The 23,084-nt window shown below is 48.2% G+C and overlaps 3 protein-coding genes across 13 annotated transcripts in view; 2 read left to right on the forward strand and 1 right to left on the reverse strand.

The window, feature by feature from the left end:
* Positions 1 to 6,274, forward strand: part of hectd1 (HECT domain containing 1) — a 26,074-nt gene extending 19,800 nt beyond the window's left edge. For 4 of the 9 annotated variants that reach the window (XM_026300314.2, XM_026300339.2, XM_026300349.2 and 1 more), the window contains 17 exons: positions 428 to 561; positions 661 to 817; positions 1,020 to 1,090; positions 1,174 to 1,325; positions 1,423 to 1,477; positions 1,856 to 2,078; positions 2,177 to 2,259; positions 2,385 to 2,512; positions 2,846 to 3,047; positions 3,175 to 3,312; positions 3,406 to 3,890; positions 4,049 to 4,207; positions 4,488 to 4,566; positions 4,695 to 4,788; positions 4,873 to 5,023; positions 5,098 to 5,242; positions 5,435 to 6,274. In XM_026300314.2, the coding sequence (XP_026156099.1) occupies positions 428 to 561; positions 661 to 817; positions 1,020 to 1,090; positions 1,174 to 1,325; positions 1,423 to 1,477; positions 1,856 to 2,078; positions 2,177 to 2,259; positions 2,385 to 2,512; positions 2,846 to 3,047; positions 3,175 to 3,312; positions 3,406 to 3,890; positions 4,049 to 4,207; positions 4,488 to 4,566; positions 4,695 to 4,788; positions 4,873 to 5,023; positions 5,098 to 5,242; positions 5,435 to 5,572 (2,594 nt within the window). In that variant the 3' untranslated portion in view covers positions 5,573 to 6,274. Of the gene's footprint in view, positions 1 to 427; positions 818 to 1,019; positions 1,091 to 1,173; positions 1,326 to 1,422; positions 1,478 to 1,855; positions 2,079 to 2,176; positions 2,260 to 2,384; positions 2,513 to 2,845; positions 3,048 to 3,174; positions 3,313 to 3,405; positions 3,891 to 4,048; positions 4,208 to 4,487; positions 4,567 to 4,694; positions 4,789 to 4,872; positions 5,024 to 5,097; positions 5,243 to 5,434 lie in introns of all 9 variants that reach the window. The other 5 variants (XM_026300306.2, XM_026300298.2, XM_026300331.2 and 2 more) reach the window with 2 other exon arrangements.
* ap4s1 (adaptor related protein complex 4 subunit sigma 1) lies at positions 6,155 to 9,311 on the reverse strand. Its single transcript, XM_026300396.2, has 6 exons — positions 8,572 to 9,311; positions 8,066 to 8,239; positions 7,900 to 7,986; positions 7,390 to 7,458; positions 7,236 to 7,247; positions 6,155 to 6,738 (listed from the first exon to the last, which is right to left on the reverse strand). Exons 2-6 carry the CDS (start codon positions 8,201 to 8,203, stop codon positions 6,610 to 6,612), a joined length of 435 nt encoding a protein of 144 aa, XP_026156181.1. The 5' UTR covers positions 8,204 to 8,239; positions 8,572 to 9,311; the 3' UTR covers positions 6,155 to 6,609.
* A 173-nt stretch (positions 9,312 to 9,484) lies between these two features.
* On the forward strand, positions 9,485 to 22,739 carry strn3 (striatin, calmodulin binding protein 3). 3 transcript variants are annotated; one of them, XM_026300368.2, is made up of 16 exons: positions 9,485 to 9,992; positions 15,135 to 15,238; positions 15,731 to 15,804; positions 16,604 to 16,682; positions 17,060 to 17,221; positions 17,309 to 17,447; positions 17,564 to 17,699; positions 18,242 to 18,381; positions 18,464 to 18,642; positions 18,925 to 18,972; positions 19,065 to 19,186; positions 19,314 to 19,481; positions 19,588 to 19,728; positions 19,816 to 19,923; positions 20,096 to 20,182; positions 20,299 to 22,739. In XM_026300368.2, exons 1-16 carry the CDS (start codon positions 9,735 to 9,737, stop codon positions 20,466 to 20,468), a joined length of 2,115 nt encoding a protein of 704 aa, XP_026156153.1. In that variant the 5' UTR covers positions 9,485 to 9,734; the 3' UTR covers positions 20,469 to 22,739. The 3 variants fall into 3 exon arrangements, with proteins under 3 accessions (XP_026156153.1, XP_026156171.1, XP_026156162.1); XM_026300386.2 differs by lacking the exon at positions 9,485 to 9,992 and adding an exon at positions 12,461 to 12,642; XM_026300377.2 differs by lacking the exon at positions 9,485 to 9,992 and adding an exon at positions 14,213 to 14,646.
* Positions 22,740 to 23,084: the final 345 nt, after the last annotated feature.

Genomic DNA, 23,084 nt, shown 5'->3' on the forward strand with positions numbered 1-23,084 from the left:
GGAGAAAATAAAAATAAAAAAATAAAAAACTACAACACCCAGGATGCATTGCACCCAGTGCATCCCAGTGTGTCGTCCATTGTAGTTCGGTTAACCCCAACTTCCTCTTGACGAGAGACGAGCTATAATGGATGAGCATTGGATTTTTGGACACACAGGAGGCTGGCTGGAGATCTTTTTTTTTTATAACTTGACTGACATTTTAGGAAACAAACATGTCAGATTCAGTTTATTCAGTGATAGGAACCAGTTTTTGGTTGGTTTCCTGTTTGGTTATCGACTGATCATTTCTCTAAACAAGGTGAAGTTTCAGCAGATACTAACTCAGATACTCTGTGTTCAGGTGCAGTTCAGGCTTTTCCTCCCAACACTGGACTATCTGACCATGTTACATTGGCACGCATCTCTTTTTGTCCTCTTCCTGTAGACTTCCTGGACAGCTGTCGTGCCAACACCTTATTGGCTGAGCTGGATGATGAGGAGGACCTGCCAGAACCAGACGACGACGACGATGAGAACGAAGACGACAATCAGGAGGATCAGGAGTACGAGGAGGTCCTGGTACAGAAACAGACTTTCCTTGTTTGTTTTGTGGGTTGTGAAATGACACCAACAGGAAGTGCGGGTGAATGTGACGGTTGTGTGGCTGCTGTCCTACAGGAGGAGGAGGAGTACGAGACCAAAGGGGGTCGCAGGAGGACGTGGGACGACGACTTTGTCCTGAAGAGGCAGTTCTCAGCTCTGGTCCCTGCCTTCGACCCCCGACCGGGAAGAACCAACGTTCAGCAGACCACTGACCTGGAGATCCCCCCGCCTGGTACAGCACGCACACACATCAGGACCATTAAACAGCTTTGAGTTAGAGCCGAGGCCAACACAAACAAAACTGGGTGACGGACTGAGCAAACGCTGGGGGGAGGGATGAGGAACGCTCTAAGAAATGGCCTTCACAGTGGACAGAGACTTTATATTTTGACTTCATATTTCATTCTGTAACTATTTCCTTTCTCTTGGGGCAGGAACTCCCCATTCGGAGGTTCAGGAGGAGGTGGAGTGTGCTCCGTCTCCTCACCTCGCTCTCACCCTGAAGGTAAAACTGGGGCCGTTTTATTGATGTACCTTCAAAATAAGTCAGACATGAAGATCCCAAACATCAACTGTGTGTGTGTTCAGGTGGCAGGTCTGGGCACGACGCGGGAGGTGGAGCTTCCTCTGACCAACTACAAGTCCACCATCTTCTACTACGTCCAGCGGCTGCTGCAGCTCTCCTGCAACGGAGCCGTGAAGACGGATAAACTGCGGCGCATCTGGGAGCCGACATATACGTAAGAGGACGGAGCCGAGTGGTCGACGCACAGACAGATGTTTTTAATGCTGGTTTCACAGATGTTTGAGTTTTCACTGCGGCTCTTTGTCCTGCAGGATCATGTACAGGGAGCTGAAGGACTCCGATAAAGAGAAGGAGAGCGGGAAGATGGTGAGTCGGCACTGACTGCTGCGTGCACTTATCACTCTCAGCCTGTTTTCACATTCCCCTGCTGAAGGCGCCGCAGGTCTGAGATCTGACACAGATCTCTCATTTTTATGGACGTGATCTTTAACACACACACACACACACTCAGTCCAAAGACCAGAACATCAGTGAAAACATGATGCTGTGTGACCCGAGGCCAGCGATTCTTTTTTCACAAATCAACTTATTTAATTGTGAATTAATAATTGTTGTAATTGTTTCTTATAAGCCGTATCCACACATTGTTTGTTTGTTTGTTTGTTTACTGACACACTGTGCAACAGAAGGTCATGTCAAGGACATCAGGAAAAACCTGAACCCTCATGTGTTTCCCTCCTCCAGGACTTCTGTGAGCACGGCGTCGGGGGTCGGTCAGGTGGGCTGAGCCCAAGCTCTGTTTTAGCCAATCAGAGCAGTGAGATTCTCGGCGGGGCCAGAGAGGCAGCACAGGCGAAGGCGGGTTGCAGCCAAAATGCCTGCGGGGTGGAGGACGTCCTGCAGCTGCTGCGCATCCTCTACATCATCGGAGGAGACTCTGCGTCCAACGCACGGACGCTACAGGAGGGTACGAACACGCCGCGTCTCACACACACTGAATTCTCGCGGCTGCTGCTGTGCGTTGGTGGTGTGTCAGTTCAGGGATGTTATTTGATCTCTGTGCAGATGTGGACGAGCTGCAGTTCAACGCGTCTCCAGAGGAGTTCACCAGTAAAAAGATCACCACAAAGATCCTGCAGCAGATTGAGGTCAGTTTTCACGGCTTGTTCCACAGCTTGTTGAGCTGATTGAAAAAGCCTCTGTTTTCTGACAGACGCTGCGACGCTGTGTGGAGGCGGCACGTCGTTGACCTCTGTGTCATTTTGTTTCCCAGGAGCCTCTGGCTCTGGCCAGCGGAGCGCTGCCTGACTGGTGTGAACAGCTCACCTCCAAGTGTCCTTTCCTCATCCCCTTTGAGACCCGGCAGCTCTACTTCACCTGCACCGCCTTCGGAGCATCCAGGTGAGTGGAAGGAAATCGCTGCAAACTAAAAAACTCACAATGACATGTTTTAGAAACGAACACAAATGAAAAGTCAGAATGAGTCAAAAACAGAAACACGTTCTGCTCCAGAGCTGAATATAGTCCTGAAACATCAAATTTAGGGGGGAGCCCTGAATTTTCAGCTAAAGCTTGTTGAAGTAGGATCAGTCTGAGGTTTAACTTCATCACATGCTTTAGTTTTTGTTGGACTGTTTGCTACCTGGTGCCTTGTGTTGACCTGCCAGTTTTTTCAGCTGTGTCTGTGTTTGTCTGTCACTGTGACCTTTGACCTCTGTATGTGCGTGTGTGCAGGGCAATCGTGTGGCTGCAGAACCGACGGGAGGCAACCATGGAGCGCTCTCGACCGTCCACCACGGTGCGGCGGGACGATCCTGGAGAGTTCAGGGTGGGTCGGCTCAAACACGAGCGGGTCAAAGTCCCCCGAGGAGAAGCCATGATGGAGTGGGCTGAGTCCGTCATGCAGGTCCACGCCGACAGGAAGTCCGTGCTGGAGGTGAGCGGTCATTTACCGTTTCTAAAACGACTTTGTAAGTTTAAAGCTGCAGCTGTGACCAAACAGAATCACGCTCTCTGAGTCCACGTTCATCTAGAGTTACACCAGCTGTATGCTCATTTTACAGGTGGAGTTTCAGGGTGAGGAGGGAACCGGTCTCGGCCCGACTCTGGAGTTTTACGCTCTGGTGGCTGCTGAGTTTCAGAGGACGTCTCTGGGAATCTGGTTGTGCGACGACGACTTTCCCGACGACGAGTCACGACAGGTCAGACACGCATCTTCATCAGCTGATCTGTTGCCGGTCAAATGTTTCATTCTTCTCACAGGACTTCCAGCATCACGCCCCTCTGTGTTTCAGGTGGACCTGGGCGGTGGTCTGAAGCCTCCTGGTTTTTACGTGCAGCGTTCCTGCGGCCTGTTCCCGGCTCCGTTCCCTCAGGACAGCGAGGAGCTGGAGCGAATCACCAAGCTCTTCCACTTCCTGGGCATCTTCCTGGCCAAGTGCATCCAGGACAACCGGCTGGTGGACCTACCCGTCTCGCAGCCCTTCTTCAAGCTGCTCTGCATGGGGGACATCAAGTCCAACATGAGCAAGCTGCTGTATCAGTCCCGCGGCTCGCCGCACGGCCACGACCCTGAGCGACCCCACCTGCAGCCCTTCCTGCTGCTGTCTGAGGTGCGGTCGGAGGCTTCCACCGAAGAGAGCCAGGAGACCTACTCCGTGGGCAGCTTTGACGAGGACTCCAAGTCTGAGTTCATCATGGACCCCCCGAAACCCAAACCACCCGCCTGGTACCATGGCATCCTCACCTGGGAAGACTTCCAGCTGGTCAACCCCCACAGGTTAGATGTGAACCTGCAGAAACTGAGACACATGAAGTGTGTGTGTGTGTGTGTGTGTGTTTAAAGTGTAATGAAACATGTCACTATTTAACTTCCTGTGTGCTGGATTAGTGAGAACACTCAGGTTAACTGTCTTCTCTCTGCTCCTTCTCCATCAGGGCGAGTTTCCTGAAGGAGGTGAAGGAGCTGGCGGTGAAGAGGAGGCAGATTCTGGCCAGTAAGAGTTTATCTGAAGATGAGAAGAACACCCGACTGCAGGACCTGATGCTGAGGAACCCGCTGGGCTCCGGACCCCCCCTCAGCATCGAGGACCTCGGGTAAAACACACAGATCAGTCCTTGATGTTTTTGTGGGGACTGTGTCCATTATGTGTCTGCAGACATTTACAGGCCTGTTTGTTTTGTGCCTTTAAAGATTTACAGACAAGTTTAAAAATGACCTGGACCTTCTCAGACCACACCCTACCTGGTTTGAGACCACTGCAGGTCTTTCTGAGATCAGTGTGCTCCTGGGTTTGGACTTTGTTCTGTTCTGCAGGGTCAGTTGCTTGGTTTTCTTCATGGTCAGAACAGGAATAACACGACTCCCTCTCTGCAGGTTAAACTTCCAGTTCTGTCCATCGTCCAAGGTCCACGGTTTCTCAGCTGTGGACCTTAAACCGAACGGAGACGACGAGGTAACAACACAAACAAGTTCTGTTGTGGTCACACCATCACAGACGGGTTCCTGTCTCAATGTTCTCTACAGAGAACCTCAGTTTAGTTGGTCCTGAAGCTCTTTGTGTGTGTGTGTCTGTGTGTGTAGATGGTGACCATGGAGAACGCAGAGGAGTATGTGGAGCTGATGTTTGATTTCTGCATGCACACTGGCATCCAGAAGCAGATGGAGGCATTCAGAGGTAAACACGCAGTAACACACACACACACACACACACAGTAACACACACACTCTCTCTCACTCTCACACTCGCTCTCCTCCTCAGAGGGATTTAATCGAGTGTTCCCGATGGAGAAGTTGAGCTCTTTCAGCCATAAGGAGGTTCAGATGATCCTCTGTGGTAACCAGTCACCTTCCTGGACTGCCGATGACATCATTAACTATACTGAACCAAAGCTGGGTTACACCAGAGACAGGTGAGTCGTCGCACACCTGAGCGTCCCCCAGCTGCTCGTCAACACTCACTAACCTTCCTCCTCCTCTTCCTCAGTCCCGGCTTCCTGCGCTTCGTTAGAGTTCTGTGTGGGATGTCGTCTGACGAGAGGAAAGCCTTCCTGCAGTTCACCACCGGCTGCTCCACGCTGCCCCCTGGAGGCCTGGCCAACCTGCACCCCCGCCTCACCATCGTCAGGAAGGTACAGGGTCCTCCTCCTGTCCCCCCCGTCTGCTCCTCCTGTCCCCCCCGTCTGCTCCTCCTGTCCCCCCCCGTCTGCTCCTCCTGTCCCCCCCGTCTGCTCCTCCTGTCCTGACTTTCCTCTGGCTCTGGTCAAACTCAGTATTTTGATGATGATGATCAGGCCGTCTGATTGGCTGCTGCTTGTCCTCAGGTCGACGCCACAGACTCCAGTTACCCATCAGTCAACACGTGCGTCCACTACCTGAAGCTTCCTGAATATTCGTCAGAGGACATCATGAGGGAGCGGCTCCTGGCCGCCACCATGGAGAAAGGCTTCCACCTCAACTGACCTGCAGCCGCCGCCGCGCTGAGCATGCTCCTCTCGTCTCGTCTGTCGCCGCCGCCGCGTGATGGACGGATCAGCCAGCCAATCCAAACCAGCCGACCGAAGGACTCGCCGCCCGCCTGCTGCAGGAGGAGAAGGGGAGGAAGAGGAGAGTAAATGAAAAAGAACGCTCCTCCTCACATCCTTAACATCTCCTTCGCTCGTCTCCTCTCTCCTTCATCCTCATCAGCAGCATCCTCCTCCTCATCCACCTGAGCTGCTGTTGGTTCCTGTTGCTGCAGGCTGTGTGCGTGTGTGTGTGTGTGGGGACCTTCCTCCTCTTCCTCCTCCTCAGTTTAGTGCCTGCTGTGACTCGTAGCGTTCAGTTCGTCCTTCCAACAATCATGCCCCTCCCACTTTAGTTTTTCTTTCACAGCTTTTTGTTTCCATGTGTGTGAGACAGTTTCCGGGTTGTTTCTGACCGCCTGTAAAGGTCAAAGGTCAGAGTGTGTCTGGTGTTTTCCAATGAAGCTATAGAGGCAGAAACACTGGTTGTGTGTGTGACACATCTACAGAGAAAAAGAAAGCAGCTCTGCTCTCCCTGTATTTTCTTTGTATATTATAAACATTTATTTAACTCAAGTTGCAGTTTGAGCTAAACAGATATTTTCAAATGTGTATGCTCCGAAAAATAATCATTAAAATGTTTGCAAAGTATGAAGTAAAGACGCTTCCTGTGCTTTGTGAAGGGAGGCTGCACAGCAGTGACTGTGGCTCAGAACCCGGTTTGAAAACCCAGCAGGGAGCCACACCGCTGACCTGGCTCATGGTTCTTCAGCTGATAAACTTAATTTACTGTAGTTCACCCAGTTACTGGTGTGTGTGAATTTTTAATGCTCCCAGCAGCTTCAGGGGACGACACCTGGCAGCTTTATTACAGGCATAGATGACAAACAGGACAAACCACAGTTTTTAAAAGTCAGTCAAAAGTCCGATTTGAGTCCGGGTCCTGTCGGTCTGTGACATCACTTCCTGGGAATGAAGCACTGTCCCGTGGGGAGTCAGCTGTCGGCCATCTTGTCGATGGCGGTGAGGGGAGCGAGGACTCTGCTCTTGTTGGTTTCCACGATGTGCCCATTCTGGATCATCTCGTCCAGGATGATGTGAACTCGGTCCAGGTTGAACATGATCTGGAGACGACGCAGCGTCAAGGAAACAAACAGAAGGTCCTGCTGCAAACACAAGCTCCACCCACTGTCTGTTGTGCTTCTCTATCATTTCACCACCAGACTGGGACTGTGCTGCAGATACAGTGACCAGTGAATTGAGATTAGTTTATATCTTAAACTAGTGATTAGTAAGGATGTCTTTCTTTGACACAGAGAGATGTTGTGGATCTCTAAACAGTAACTACAGGAGAGTGAGTGGACTGAACAGCAGCACGAATCACAGTTCAGGAAAAAAGTCTGATCTGAAACGATTCGTTTGTTCCAGCGAGATAAAACTGAAGAGCTTTTTAAAATGAGCCGTTCATTTATTACCTCAGCTGTCACTAAACATGTCGACACACTGCGACGCTTAAAACTGCACAAACATCTGTTCTTCTTTTTACTACACAACTTACACACATTCAGTGTCATGTTAGCATTAGCACCATGCCAACAGGGGGCAGTGTGTTAAAGGATACGTCCAGTTCACTCTGTGGGGAACAAACATACAGCTGGTTAAACAGGAAGCTCCTGATTATTAGTGAGTGTATTTATTCTGCTCTTCATTCAGCCTTTTTACAACACTGGAGAATAAATGCTGCTCATGTGACACGAGTCTGACAGTGAACTCACCACGCGGCTGAAGTATTTATCCAAAACCTCCACGAAGTTATGGACCAGCTCGTAGATGGACAGCTCATTCTGTGGGAGACAGAACATCACACAGCAGGTCAGGTTCAGCGCTTTCTCTCACATACTTTTCTGTATCCACATTCCAGAACATACTAGAACCCAGGCTCGGTTCCCATATGTTCCTTCCAGTTTGGCTCCATCAGAAGCTTCTCCATAAATGTCCAACCAATGTGAAGCGTCCTGGTCTCTCCACTGCCCCCCCTCCTCCATGTTGATGTTTCCCACACTGAATGATGACGACAGGCGACATGTGCAGAGGAGGGAGACGTTAAAACGACCACATGGATTCTGGTCTGACCTGAAAATTCACAACCTAGAAAGTGGATGATTTTTGTGGGATCTGGTTTGTTTACTGTGTTCCAGTAGGACCAGTGACGGACACTAACTGGGAGCTTCTGGATCTAGGGGTTAGTCATAAAATAAACTGAATCAATAAAAATAAAGTCTCACCTCAGTGTCTGTGACCCCGACCACGATGTACAGAGCAGCATACTGACGGTAAACCAGCTTAAAGTCTTTGTACTCCACAAACGAACACTGCAAGCAGAGAGGAGCAGGGTTAAAGGAGCATGCTGCTGTTTTTTAAAAGGATAACCACTGTGTGCACTTCAGGTACCTGGTCTTTCTTGCGGCTCAGGCAGCAGCGGACCACGTCTGCCTCCAATGCTGCTCTCCTATTCAACTCCACAGGCTGATAATACCGGGACAGTCGGGTCTGACCCTGTCGGTTCACCATCAGCACGAACTTTATCATCCTCCGACTGCAGCCTGGCAAATACGTGTTTCAGAGCTGAAAGAATCCATGAAGTCATCAGGAGATAATTCATTCATCTTTTTCCTTCTGCAGAGGACACTTTTGACTGAGGTTTCTTGACAATAATGAAAATTAAATCCTACAATTAACATAACCCTGAAATCTGGTTCAACTTCAGATGTTGAAAAAAATTAAAACTTGGGATTCCTCGGTGTCCGAGGAGCACTTGAATGCATCACACCACAGTGTAGTTATTCTCCTTTATTACCGGTAATAACGACGCTTTAAAATAAACAATAAAACTTCTATATAACCGTCGAACATACCGGCATCCTCCGGTTATTAACGAGGTTTATTATTGAACTTACCGCAGTTGTTAGCTTGGGTCTGGACTGAAGCTAAACGGCAAAAAACAACAGGCTAATTCCTGTTAGCTTGTTTTTAAAGGCGCATGTTTCTAACACGTCGTTCAGAGGCTGAAGTTCAATTATTTTATATATCATATATTATATAATTTACATTGTATCTTATATTATAAGTGACGTTCAAGTTTAAACTATGAAACAGACAAATTCCTGTTTCAGTCGATGTGAAGCTAACTAGCCTTTAGCATAACTAACGCATGCGCATTAGGACGCTCAACTGGTGCGTTCACCGATACTAGGTCAAATGGTAAATAAGAACTTTAGTGTTTATTCCGGAGTGTAATTTGCTTTATATAAAACTGGAAGACAATAAAACTGTATCAACAGAAACTATAAGATGTAAAGGACGATAAGCTGATGATTCTTTTGTGGTTTTTAAGATGAACTAGAAGATCGAGGAAATATTTCTACTACCACTGGGTGGCATTAAAGCTGCAAATTTCCAAATTCTCCTCATTATCTTCACTTCAAATGAAATGGCTTGAATTAGTCCTGATATACTATGGGATGGAACAAACGGGAGAGGCAGGCATTGGTGTTTTCACGGGTGATTTAAGTGAATACTGTGCAGCTGATATTTATATGCTGCAGTGTCCGTAACACTATCTGCACCTGTATTTTCAGGGTAAATGCAAATAAGCAGCAGTGAAAGGTCAATTCCAAGCCTTTATATAAGTTTATCACGTCAAACTAGACTCCTTCTCCCCAATTAAACCTCTCCGCTGTCTGTACTCTACGTCGCGTTTATAGTGTCGATCCAATTTCCTACGTTTTCCCTGAACCTGGAACGCAGCGCGGTGTGTTTGGATGACAGGGAAGAAACAGGATGGAAGTGTCCCGTCATGCAGCGCGGCTGGGTTCTCCCTCAGTGACCGTCGGATCCAGGGAGAGAGCAGTAATGGCGGCCGGTTAGACCCACACACCAACACCGAGTCCGCAGCCACCGCACTCACCGCAGCCCGGGGGCATCCACCGCACTCACCGCAGCCCGGGGGCAGCCACCGTACTCACCGCAGCCCGGGGGCACACGCCGCGCCGGAGCCACGGGCTTCAGGGGGACGGAGCGGAGCGTTGCTGCCCGGACTTGGCTTCTACTTTCCTGAAAAATGGACGAGCTCCCCGGCGGAGGAGGGGGAGGAGCGGCCGCCCCGCGACAGCCGCTGCCGCCTCAGCAGCAGGGCAGCAGCGGCTGCGCTAACCCGCCGGGCGGAGGCGGCGCGGTCATGGTGCCGCACCAGCCGGACGAGCTGCCCCGGCCGCAGCAGCAGTACACCATCCCCGGCATCCTGCACTACATCCAGCACGAGTGGGCCCGGTTCGAGATGGAGCGGGCGCACTGGGAGGTGGAGAGGGCCGAGCTCCAGGTTAGCACACTTAGCTTCTGTCGGCGGCTAGCCGAGCCAAGAGCAGCGACAGCCGGCTGGGGACAAAAAGCAGAGCGGGCGGTGTTTCCCGAAGTGTCGCCGCAGTTAATTTTTAATTAATATCAGTTTAGTAATATCCGCTTATTAATATCCGTCCCGACATTTTCTCCACGGACGTTCGCGGCTGTTCTACCGTCTCTAACCCAGCGGGTTAAGCTAAGCTAACGGGGCGCTGGGTTACCGTTAGCCGCAGCTAGCCGTTAGCTTCGCCATGATAACTCAGCAGGGAGCGCTAACGGAGCTGCTGTTGTCACAGTTTTGTTTTCTCTGCTCATCAACATCGACACTTTTTATCTGGGATTAAAGGTCAAATGTCGGTGAAGCAGAAACGAGTCCAGCTCTGTCAGATGTGTCTCCATGCAGCCATTTTGGTTTGTCACGCTAACAAAGTTAGCTGCGTGCTAGCAGCGGTGGAAGTAAGAGTTTTTTTAAGATGAGTACTAATACTAATAAAATGAGACTACTAATACCAGTAAAATGAGTATTAGTACAAATAAAATGAGGGTATTAATACTAAAAAAATTAAGTTAATACTAATAACACGAGAGTACTAATATTAATGACAGTAATACTACTAATAAAATGAGAGTACTAATGTTAATGAGAATAATAATACTAATAAAATGAGTACTAATGTTAATGAGAATAATAATAGCTACTAATAAAATGAGAGTACTAATGTTAATGAGAATAATAATACTAATAAAATGAGAGTACTAATGTTAATGAGAATAATAATACTAATATAAAATGAGAGTACTAACTAATACAACAGAGTGAGTTACTGCGGTAGAAGACAAACGTTAGTGTTAATCTGTTCCAGGTTAGAACATCAGCCTTATTAATGAAAAGTCTCATTGTAATTAGAGTAAAATTCATGTTTTACATTTAGGAGAACGACACTTCATAAATGTTTTTTGTAATATAAACAATATTGTGTTTATAAAAGAGAAGAGACTGATAATGATTTCTAAAAATGTGCACCCACAGACAGCAGTGGCTGACGTACTTAACTCCTTTACTACAAAAGTATAACGCGAGTAAAAGGGATGCATTCAGAATCCAACCTAAGAGTAAAATAGTGACATTTAAATACTTCTTAAAATTTTACAGTAAAAGTACTTACTCCTGAGTAGATATACTGTTATTTGATGATCACTGTTGAATGAATATGTGTAATTTTAGTTTGAATTACATTATTTATTTGCAGGATTGACTGTGTAGGAGCTTGATCTGTGTTCCCGTGATATTCCTTCACCAAAACAAACAAAAAAAAAAAAACCCCACAAGAAACAGGAAAAGTGAAAATAAAGAAAGGAAACTACAGTCAGGAACCGTCAAATTCAACCCTACAACCACAGCAACATGATGAGGTGCAGTGGATACACTTTGTGGTTCCATCATCTCAAATGGGAAAGTTTGCTGTTGTCTTTGTTGTATAGACTCTATTAGTAAGGTAAATATTTTGATATATTTGATTAAGTGAAAGATAATTATTTGTCTAAGGTTTAGTTGTGAACGTTTCAGAGGCTGGAATGTGTTGACGTGTTTGTTGTAACACAGTGTGTGTGTGTGTGTGTGTGTGTGAGTGAGAGAGAGAGAGACACACACACTGGATTCCTCTTGTATGACTCCGTCTGCTGATAAGGGACAAACCAACAAACGGGTGAAAGTGGCAGTGTTAACATTTCCTGTAAGAGAACGACTGTGGGAACGATTATCACCATAGAATATAATTCTGTTCATGAGTTATTGGACAGATTGTTCCAACAAGTATAGTTAATCATTTACAGTTTTTTTTGTTTTGTTTTGTTTTGTTTTTTTAGGAGTTTCAGTTTTGAAATTGAAGATATATCTGTCCTGAGTCTTTGCTATTCAAGTTTATGATGGTTGAAATTGACTGACTAAATTCACTGACTAAAGCTAACAGACAGTGTGTGCCACCATCAGCTGATGCTGGACAGCACTGACACCCCAGACACTCTCGGTTCAGGAGGATTGGATTTGTTTTGAGAAAATCGTCCTCAGGGCAGGAGCTTACAGTGTGAGGCCACTGTCACTGCTGCTGTCACATGTTCCTCTTTTGTTTCCACTCTCTGCCACTGTGGGCGAGTTCCTTGAACAAACCTGGAGCTCTGCTCAGGAGTTGATACTCTGTTTATCCTCCAGGTGTGTTCAGGTGTGAGAGCTGGGAGCTCTGCATGGATGTAAACACAGTCCGGTGTGTTCTCTCTTCTCTGCCTGGCTGAAGTTTCCAGAGATGATTGAAATCTGTTTGGTAATCACTGCTAATCACAGGTCCATCCATGTTTAGGCTGTGGGAGGCAAATGGAAACCCAGAGTAAAGGGTCGACTGGGGTTTGAGCCCAGAAGCTCCTTGTTGGTTTTGCCTTGCGTTCCTGACGTCCAGCAGAGGCGCTCGGTGTTTGGACAGAGCCACAGCATTGAAACACAAGCCGGTTGTGTCCTGAAGGTTGTCGTGTGAAAACAGTCGTGCGGTTCTTCTCCTGCTATGTTTTCCTTTGTGCTCGCTCTGACAGGCTCCTGAGGAGGTCAGAGGTCAACTTGTTTACCTGGAGAGTGGTGGCAGGTCAGTGAGTAGCACTGTGGTGACTGTGTTTTGGTAAAGAGGCCAGGGCTGTGGGACTCGAGCCTGTAATTAGGCGTCCTGGCCTACTAGGCCCTGCTCTGGCAGCCCAACCCCAGCTGGACGCTAAAAGTAGACTGACCCGAAATAACTGCAGCGTGCGCACACACACACATATATACACACACAGATATACACAACCATACAGACTGAAAGTTCAGCTGCCGTTCAGTCACACAACCAGGAGACGTTAAAAGCTGCGGGACAACTTTTCTATGTTGACAGGATTTCTCAAAGCAGCCAGGGCTTGTGTGTTTGTGTGTGTGTGTGTGTGTGTCTGTGTGTGTGTCTGTGTTATAATGACACAGTTGTTCAGAGGAATGACCCCACCCGTTTAGCCCGATCTGTCCTCCTGTTAAATCTGGGCCAGTGAGCTCACTTCTTCATACACGCACACCTTCGTCATCATCATCAGCCCGGTGCTCTGACCTCACTCTTCCTCAGTCCCCCAGGAGCGCTTGATTCATTCTCACCAGGTGCAGGGGGCAGAGGGGTGGTGTGGTAGCAGAAGCTCTTCGGGTCCAAATAAAGGCGCTGCATCACCAGCTGCTGCTCACGGCTCCACTAGTTCAGGCTGTAAAGTTCAACAGGTGTGAAGTCGTTTTGATGCCTCCAACTGGTCTGAGGGGCTCAAAACAAAACACATGTTGTATAAAAACTGGAGGTATTCTGCTATAGGTCAGAAGAGTTCAGTGTGGTGTCATGTTCACAGCAGGATGGTGAGGAAAATTTTCTGTCCTGTTTTCGGTCTTTGACACCGAGGTGCTCACACCGTTTACAGATGCAGTGGGTTGTGTTTGTGTGTTGAATCTGTCACACAAACTCTGGGTCCTGAGCCTGTTGTTTGGGGACAGTCCAACTGTGAAGGACACATGTTCTCAGCTCCTCTGCACAAACCAGTTCTCCAGGTGTGATGGAGGTTCAGTCCTCTGCGGGAGCCTCCTCCGTGTCCCACAGTGGGGCTGCTGTAAAGCTTCAGTTTTCCTCCTGTGACTATTGACCATGTGACCAAACAGCTTGATGTGGGTCCATGAGTCCAGAAACTCACTCAGTTTTTCTGCTTTTCTTTCCAAAGTGTCTCCTCCTGCTCTTCTTGTTTTATTCACAAAACCACCTGGACCCTGCTCGAGTTGGACCCTGCTGGACCAGCTTGTACCTGAAGTTTTTCTGGTTCTGTTTCACTCTGCTTGTTTTAAGTCTGGGCCCAGTGAATAATGTGGGCAGCTGTGGTCCCAGGACCATCCAGCTGCTGGGAGATGCTCTGCAGCCTCCTCCTGCTCTGCTCAGACTCTTCTTCTGTCTGCTCCGTGGTCCGGCTGGTCACACAGCAGTGACGCTTCAGGCTGAGTGATGGTTATCAGAGCGAGCACACACTTCACTGCAGCCGCTCATTTCTCTGCAGGTCTGAGGGACTTGAGCCCGTTCAGGCCACTTTAGTTGATCTGAGTAGAAGAAGAATTTTGTTTATTTGAACCTGAGGCTGCAGGTGTGACCACAGACCAGCTTTAGGTTCAGGAAGAACAGGGTGCTGCTTGAATGAAAGCTGCACTTTCAGCCTCGTGTGTGTCTGTCGATGTCTGTGAAATCAGTGATTGTGTTTTTATGAGGGATTTTCTCGCAGACACCATCTCAGTCCTTTTCCTGACACACTCCTACATCCTCTGGTATGTCTGGGGGATCTCGGGGGGGCTGGGGGTGAGTTTGGAGCTGTGGCTGTCAATCACAGAGCCAGCCAATCAGAGCACAGGTTGAATTCTGCGGCGTGTTATGTAATCCTCTTCCCAGACATCCCTGTTCTCGCTCCACCTCTCTGTCTCCCTCTTTTGGCAGCAGGGGGACCTGGAGTCCCCCGTCACCATGCAGACCTTCACTAGAGGAAGTCTCGACCCCGAGTTCGCCTCCGAATCCCCCCCCCCCGTTGCCATGGGGATGCTGGCAGAGACCACTGTGTGTGTTGGTATAAATAACTCTGAGCTCCATCAGTGTTGGGTTTCACAAGCAGCTGCTCTCAGACGGTCAGACAGGTGATGGAGGTGATGTGGAGGTTCTGGAGACCCTCTCTTTAGCTCACTGCTCGGCCAGATTAAAGGAGAAATCTGCTTGATTGCGACTTCCTGTTTTCGTCTTATCTCAGTTGATTGACAGTGACGTTTTACTGACCGACCACTGCAGCTTTAGTTTAATCTTTACTTTTCTTATTGGCACAGTTGGACTATATCCATGTGCCTTTACTTCTGGAACCACATGGCACATGGATATAGTCCAGAGTTAAAACCCTCAGGTACCAGCAGAGTGAAGAACACACACTAATCTTCACAGTGTTGCCGAAAACATCCAAACATGAAGTGTTTAAGGATTTTGGAGTAAGTTTCTGTCTGGTACCAGATGTCTTTGATGAATGACTGATGTTCCCCCATCTCTGTGTGTGTTCCTAGGCGAGGATAGCGTTCCTGCAGGGAGAGAGGAAGGGTCAGGAGAACCTGAAGAACGACTTGGTTAGAAGAATAAAAATGTTAGAGTACGCTTTGAAGCAGGAAAGGTAAGAAAAGGCTTGGACGTCTGCTCATTAAGAACATGCTGCTAATTTTCTTTACTTTCCATCACTCTGTTCTTTTTCCCCTCAGTTTTTAGATCCACCTCAGTTTCTGTTTTCACTTTAGTTCATCTCATCTCTGAATAACCTGCTGTGTCCTTCACATCTTCATTCCTTCTAAAAACCTTTCATAGCAACGATATTATCCATGTGACACGTCTGCAGGTGTGTTCATGTGTCACATGCCAGCCAGTGTTGTTTCCAAAAGTTAAAAGCTCCTCTCAAACACATGAACCAAAGGCCTGAGGTTGTTTGTTCAGCTGTTGTTTCCATGTTTTTTTTTCTCCATCTCAGTTTGGTTTTCAGGTGTAATGAGTGAGTTTTTCAACCTGAGACTCCAGACTTTAGACTAAAACCTCCAGGGAAACATGTTGAACTCACCTTTCTGCTTTTTTGTCGTTTATCAAATCTTAAATGTACTTTGTGTTTCCCCCTCAGAGCAAAATATCACAAGTTAAAATATGGGACAGAGCTGAACCAGGGGGAGATGAAGATGCCCAGCTTTGAATCAGGTGAGTGTTCACAGTCACAGAGCAGGTTTCTACAGGTTCATTCATTAACCTGCAGTTTGAAAGAAAACCAGCTTCTTGTTCTGCTCTCGCTGTTTGAAATAAAGGCACATCAGCTCGACCTGGCCTGGCCAGTACTGGCCCACTGTGCTGGATCCTCTGCACCTGCACAAACCCTCTCTAACTAGAAATGCACATGTTCATCCACCAGTCGTCTTCTTGTGAACGATATAATTCTGGTTTTCTGGAAATGATTACAGTATTTCTAGCAGCAGAGCTTTACAGAAAGAAAAGTGGGTCAGTCACATCAGGACCAGTTGGATCTGTGTTCAGTTCTCCTGGTCCCACCATAAGCTCCTCCTTCCCACTCTTTGCCCCTCCCATCCTGTCCTGTTTCCTGAAGCTGCGTCGTGAACTACAGATGCCTGGTTGGGACAAACTGTCCAGTCCAAAGTGCCTGAATCGTTGCAGAAGCTAATTCAGCTTCTTGGTGGCATTGGGGACTTCGGACACCTGACCAGAACTGAGCCGATGAAAGATTCAGTTCAACTGAGCCGCAGATCATGATGTAGTGTGTGTGTTGTGTTTTTGTGGGTGAAGCCAGTCGGACTTTTAGCTGCAGAGAAAACCATGGGCTCGTCCTTTAATGTGAAGAGGTTGTATCTGCTGGTAGCGGGTCTGTGTTGTTGCTGATGAAGGACTTGGGCTCCTGGTGCTAATACTGGTCTGAAAGCTTCCAGCAGGAGGTCGAGTGTGTGTCAGTGTTGTCTCATTGTGTCCACTGTGTGTGTTTGTCCTGCAGATGCCAAAGACTCAGAGGTCTCTGCTGTTCCTGCCAACAGTCAGCTCACCTGGAAACAAGGACGACAGCTGCTCCGACAGTAAGAGCGCACACACGGCCTCGGTGTTTGTGCATCAGATCACAGCACCCAGATCCCAGAATGTGTTAGGAACTGAAAGTGCAGTTCCAGTTCCCACCACAGCAGAGTCGAAACAGGCCGAGTGTCTGATCCTGCCACAGTTGAAAGTTTTCTGTAGAGTTTGAAGGAAAACCCCTCCTGGTCAACCTTCAGCTACCTGATTACATTGTTCATCAACCCGCGCAGTGTTGTTCTTTAATATAGACACATAGTAGTGACAGTGGCCATCACAGTAGAACCAAGATCGGATCAGTCCATGGACTGTTACACTGAGCAGATTTTCTTTGACTGGAGCTAGTTTGAGAAAACTCCTGCATTAATGTTCCTGTGTGTTTCAGGTACCTGCAGGAAGTGGGATACACAGACACCATCCTGGACGTTCGAACTCAGAGGGTTCGCTCTCTGCTCGGCCTGTCAGCCTCCGAGCAGAACGGGTCTGTGGAGAACAAGAACCTGCAACACCTGATCAACGGGACAGAGCGCCGCAAAGACAGCAAGAGGTTCACACACAGTATATACACATCACACACACACACAGAGTCAAGTTAGCGAGGGTCAGAGGTCACATGGAGGTTGTGTGTGTCCAGGAGTCCAGGTGACGTTCTGGAGACCTTCAACTTCCTGGAGAACCCAGAGGACAGTGATGAAGATGAGGATGAGGAGGGTGACCTGATGGACGACATCAGCACAGACAAACACCACCGAACCAGGAAACACAAGACCAAGGTATGTACACACACACACACACACTCACAAAACTGTGAATACAACAAACGTTTCCTTTAATTCCATCATTCCTGCCTCTCATGTTCGGACTTCTCTTCTGGTCTCTCCTGCTCCAGGTTGGGAATGAGGGCTTGGCGTCAGAGGACGATGCCGACACAGAGGAGGCTCTGAAGGAGTTTGACTTCCTGGTGACGGCTGAGGACGGAGAGGGAGCAGGCGAGGCTCGAAGTTCTGGAGACGGGACTGAGTGGGGTGAGGGGCCTGGACCTGAACAACCGCAGATCCTCGAACTGACAAATTCACACACTGAAACAGAAAAAATGGCCTGTTCATGTGTCATGAGCTAAAACGTGTCATTAATCTTAGTGACATTGGATGTGTTTGATTTCATTTGCTTATTTTTCTGCTCATTTTGTTCTGGTTCATAGTCTAAGTGATGTTTGCGACTGATGAAGCTTTTTCTACCTTGTTCTATGAGCAGAGGTTCAGAGTTGTCCTTCATTTGTTCTTCGTTTATTTTCCACATTTTTGAGTGGGCTGGCACCAGGAACCCCTGTGTCAGACCCAGTGGGTTTATCAGGAACCCCTGTGTCAGACCCAGTGGGTTTATCAGGAACCCCTGTGTCAGACCCAGTGGGTTTATCAGGAACCCCTGTGTCAGACCCAGTGGGTTTATCAGGAACCCCTGTGTCAGACCCAGTGGGTTTATCAGGAACCCCTGTGTCAGACCCAGTGGGTTTATCAGGAACCCCTGTGTCTCTGACTGAAAGTTACTCTTTCACTTCTCTCTGTAGCGGAGCCTTTGCCGTTTCCTACCGGTGGGGGGAAGTCCTTCCTGTTGGGGGGGCCGGATGACGTGTTGGAGAGCGTGCTGGGATTGGGTGACCTTGCTGACCTCACCGTCACCAACGACGAAACGGACTACAGCTACGATGTGAGACAGACAGACCCACGTTACTTTGCTACAGATGTTTATGATGAATTTCACCATGTGACTTATTGTTTGTTTACCTCAGCTACCGTCCAATAAGGAGTCCTCGTTCAGGAAGACGTGGAACCCGAAGTACACGCTACGGAGCCACTTTGACGGTGTCCGAGCTCTGGCCTTCCACCCAGTTGAGCCGTGCCTGGTCACCGTGTCCGAGGACCACACCCTCAAACTGTGGAACCTCACCAAGACCGTTCCTGCCAAAAAGTACCTGCCACTTCCTCTGCACATTCATCCCATCCTGGGCCAGTACATCAGACAAACACACTTACAAATCTGAATATTCAACTTTTACTGTATGACGTTTGTAAAATCAGCCTCAGTGTAATAATTCACTGCTGATAACAGATGAATAAAACTCAGCCCTGAAGCAGATACTTCAGAACGCGTTCTGAAGTATCTGCTCCCCACAGGATTTCCTGCATCAGAACAGAGCTCAGCTGTAAAACGATGTGTTCAGTAACGTTTTTTATTTGCTCTGCTTTGCAGAAGTGCCTCTTTTGATGTGGAACCCATCTACACGTTCAGAGCCCACGTGTACGTCTGTGCACTCACACACTGTAGTTTCAGCTTGTTTAGTGTAGATGGTGGTGAAGCAGTGGATCAGTAAAATGCTGCGTCTGTTTCAGTGGTCCGGTGTTGTCGTTGGCGATGACCTCCAGTGGCGAGCAGTGTTTCAGCGGGGGCATCGACGCGACGATCCAGTGGTGGAACATCCCCAGCTCTAACGTCGACCCCTACGACACCTACGGTAAATAAATAATCAGCCCTTTAGAGTGTAAACTGACAGTTGTCCCAAAGTTCTCATACAGAATCCTTCTTACAGAAACAAGTGCAAGTGTTTTAGTTTTATTAACACAGTGTCCTTGTCCAATCAGATCCTACTGTCCTGGCAGGCTCGTGGGTGGGGCATACGGACGCCGTGTGGGGGTTGGCTTACAGCGGCATCAAGAACCGCCTCCTGTCCTGCTCGGCCGACGGAACGGTGAAACTATGGAACCCAACGGAGAAGAACCCCTGCATCAGCACTTTCAACACAAACAAAGGTGAGACCAAGGGGATGGAGGAGGAAGAGTCCCCTGCTGTATAGCTGCACACGTGCACGCCACGGCTGCACACACCCTCCACTGATTGACATTTCTCTGTCTGCAGAGCACGGGGTCCCCACGTCAGTGGACTTTAATGGTTGTGACCCCGCCCACATGGTGGCGTCCTTTAACAGTGGAGATGTGGTAGTGTACGACCTGGAGACATCCCAGCATGCACTGGTGCTGAAGGGGCAGGGAGACAGCAGTAAGCACACACACAAACACACACAGACTCAACGGTGATGTGAGGTGCTGTGTGTAATGGGATCCTCTCTCTTTGTGCCCCCCCCAGGCCTCCCGGGGTCGAATCACATCAACAAGGTGGTCAGTCACCCCACGCTGCCCGTCACCATCACCGCTCACGAAGACCGACACATCAAATTCTACGACAACAAGTCAGGTCAGTCTGCCTCAGCGTGTCCGCCTGTGTCTGCTGCAGACTGAGGTTTGTCCAGACCCCGTCCAGACGCTGCAGCAACAATGAACGTGGTGGACTAACGTGTGCTGATCCATGAACGCTGGTCGGTTTAGTGTTGGCCGAGAAAGGTGTGACCTGTTCTCTTTGTCTGCAGGTAAAGTCATCCACGCCATGGTGGCTCACCTGGACGCAGTCACCAGTCTGGCTGTGGATCCTAACGGGATCTACCTGATGTCCGGCAGTAAGTTTCTTCAGAACACAGAACCAGTCGACCAGCAGAGTCTGTGACGCTGTTATTTTTCACCACAATGTACAACCTGTTGCAGCCGATTGATCGGGCCGTCTCCTCTTCCTCAGGTCACGACTGTTCTCTGCGTCTGTGGAACCTCGACAGTAAAACGTGCGTCCAGGAGATCACAGCTCACCGGAAGAAGAGCGAAGAGGCCATCTACGACGTGGCCTTCCACCCCTCCAAGGCCTACATCGCCTCCGCTGGAGCCGACGCCCTCGCCAGGGTCTACGTCTAAACGGGCAGCAGAAGAAGCAGCAGACGACCGCCGGGCGAGAGAGACAGTGAAAGCCAGAGAGAGATAGAGAGAGGCTAGACTGTTGACAAACACAGGATTCAGGTCTGTTCAGGTCTCTGAACACAGATTCTATTTTGCTGAAAGACTGGAGGTGAGGGGGGTCTCCACTGTAGCGCTGTGGGTCCCCCCACTGCCTCAGAGACTGGGAAACACACAAATGTGGAGACGTTTAAACGTGCAGGTCGACACAGAGCGGCTCACCTGTCCTGTGATGTCACTCACCCCTGATGACACTACATGAAGCCCCGCCCTCTTGTTAACACTAGTTTGACCTCAGACAGGAGCAAAGGAAGTTAAAGGAAAAATCCCTCCCAGCTCACAAACACCACATCCAGATGTTTCTGTGTTCGAGTCCGTCGGCCTGTCAGACAGGGAACAGCAGCTGACGGGTGGTCAGTGGAGAACAGGTCCTCCTCCACAAAGCACTAGGCCCCTGAAACGTGAACATTATTTATTTTTACTTTTTATCATTTTTATTTAGTCGAGTGAAAACACGTTCCCTCTTCCTTGTGCTTGTCCCGGCTGTTTGTGGGATGAGGAGGAAACTAATCCTGCTGTGAAAACACCAACCAGGAAACAGATAGGCCACAGCAGCGTTGCAAGGTGTTGGAAACTGTTTTTAGTGTTATTCCACCAACAAAGCCCAGATTTGACTGAGCACTGCTGAAAGGCATTGTGGGAAAGCAGCAGACGTTACCACTGACAGGAGAATCCACGACTGTGTGAGCTGAAAGCATCTGAGGGGGATTTTTCCTTTAAAGCGTCGCGCTCCGGCTGGTCCGTCACAGGGGCAGAATGTTTGACGGTTTTAACCCAACGTGGTTTGTCTCTTTTTTTAAAGAATGAAATCAGAACCAAAGCTTCAGAACAAAAACCTTTTTTAGCGTTTTTAAGGACAGCAATGAAGCAGCTGCTGATTAGTTTCTAAACATTTCATGAGCGATCACGTCCGGTTAACACTCAGATTTTCTGTTCGTCTCTGCTGAGGGTTGAGCTGATAGAGGATTGGTTAACTTCAGCCCCTGGTGGGCCAATCAGAGGCCTGCGTTTAAACCCCAGCGACGCACCGAGCGGAGGAGTCAGACCTTTAGCGTTACTGTAGTTCCACGTGGAAGATTTGTTTGTGTAAAATAAATCTAGTTTTTATAATCCTTTTTATAAGCGTTTCCACACTGAGGAGGATTCTCCTTCCTCTTTCCCGTCCAGTCCTTCCGCCTCCACACCCACAGCCCCGCCCATCATCCAACTCTGGTTGTTGTTTCCTGTCACGTGATGAACCTCAAACCTCCATCTGATTCATCACGATGGCGTCTGGTTCTTGTGAGAAACTCTGGGTTCAGTGTTGCAGAGGAGAGGGAGGAGTGTTGAGACCCGGCTGAGGAGGAGAGGAGCATGCTGGTCCTGGTTCTGGTTCCAGTGCCAGACAGAGAGGGGCTTCAGAATCAGTTTCCTCCTGGATCTAAAATTTACTCATAATTATTTTTTATGTTTGTGGTTCCACAAACTAAAACAGACAGCAAAGCGTCAACCCAAAGTAACAACGTCTTTCTCTGATGCTGATACTGCAGGAAGTCCTCTGGAGTCCCTCTCTGCCGATCCAGGTCTCGTACAGGATCCTGGAAGCCCTTCTGACCTCAGTCGGGTCTTTATCGTTCCTCATCGTCCTCGTCATCTTCATATCTTCACTTTCCTCACGTTTGGCTTTTCTTCGTCACAGGAGTCATGAGACGGTTTTTTGCCTGAGCTCCAGGAGAAACGGTCCAATCAGAGGCCTCCTGGAGCTGCCACCTGATTGGCTGTGATGTGTGGGGAGCTGGATTTTATGTTTGTTCTGATCCAGTTTGGTTTGTTTCTAATTTAATTTTTTAACGTGGGCGGCTCCTGATCGATGACAACTCCAAACAAATCTTTGTATTTTTTTTTTTGTTTGTTTTTCACTTTCACCCACGCTACAACTTTACTGTGTACCTAAAGACTTTGGTTTGTGTAATGCATGATTAATACAATTAAAGTATTTTTTCTAGTCTTCCAAAACGGAAAAAAAAATCTGATCAGTTTGCAAGTTTTGATGAGTTTTGTAAGTTTTTTTTTTTTTTTTTTTTTGATTTACAAACTATGAAACAGCAGATTTTAAAGATTGTACCGCATAGAAAACAACTGTTGAAATGTATATAAAATGTCTATAATAACTATTAAATGTGTACCTGTACACAGGCGACTGCTTCTCATTCTGTAGGAAATCAGACTGTAACAGGTAGAAAGAGGTTGGAACAGAAAATGATCCTTTACGTGAAGATCAGCACCGACTGTTTGATTCTTCTCTAAAGATAAATCACTAAATCGCCCACAGGAGCACATGTACTGCAGCTCAGTACTAATGGTACTGATACAAAATACTAACGAACATTTCTGCCTTTAATTTATAGGATTTATCCTCAGTGTTCAGTTTCCAGCTGCAGCTCTGTGAACTACGTTTAAACGCTGTCGGACCAAAGTTGTGCTTTTTAAACTTTGAGGGATTATGACTGAACTAGTTTCACTTGTTTTAATTGATAA

The sequence above is a fragment of the Mastacembelus armatus genome, chromosome 22 (genome assembly GCF_900324485.2).
Source record: "Mastacembelus armatus chromosome 22, fMasArm1.2, whole genome shotgun sequence".
In the NCBI taxonomy this organism is placed as follows: Eukaryota; Metazoa; Chordata; class Actinopteri; order Synbranchiformes; family Mastacembelidae; genus Mastacembelus; species Mastacembelus armatus.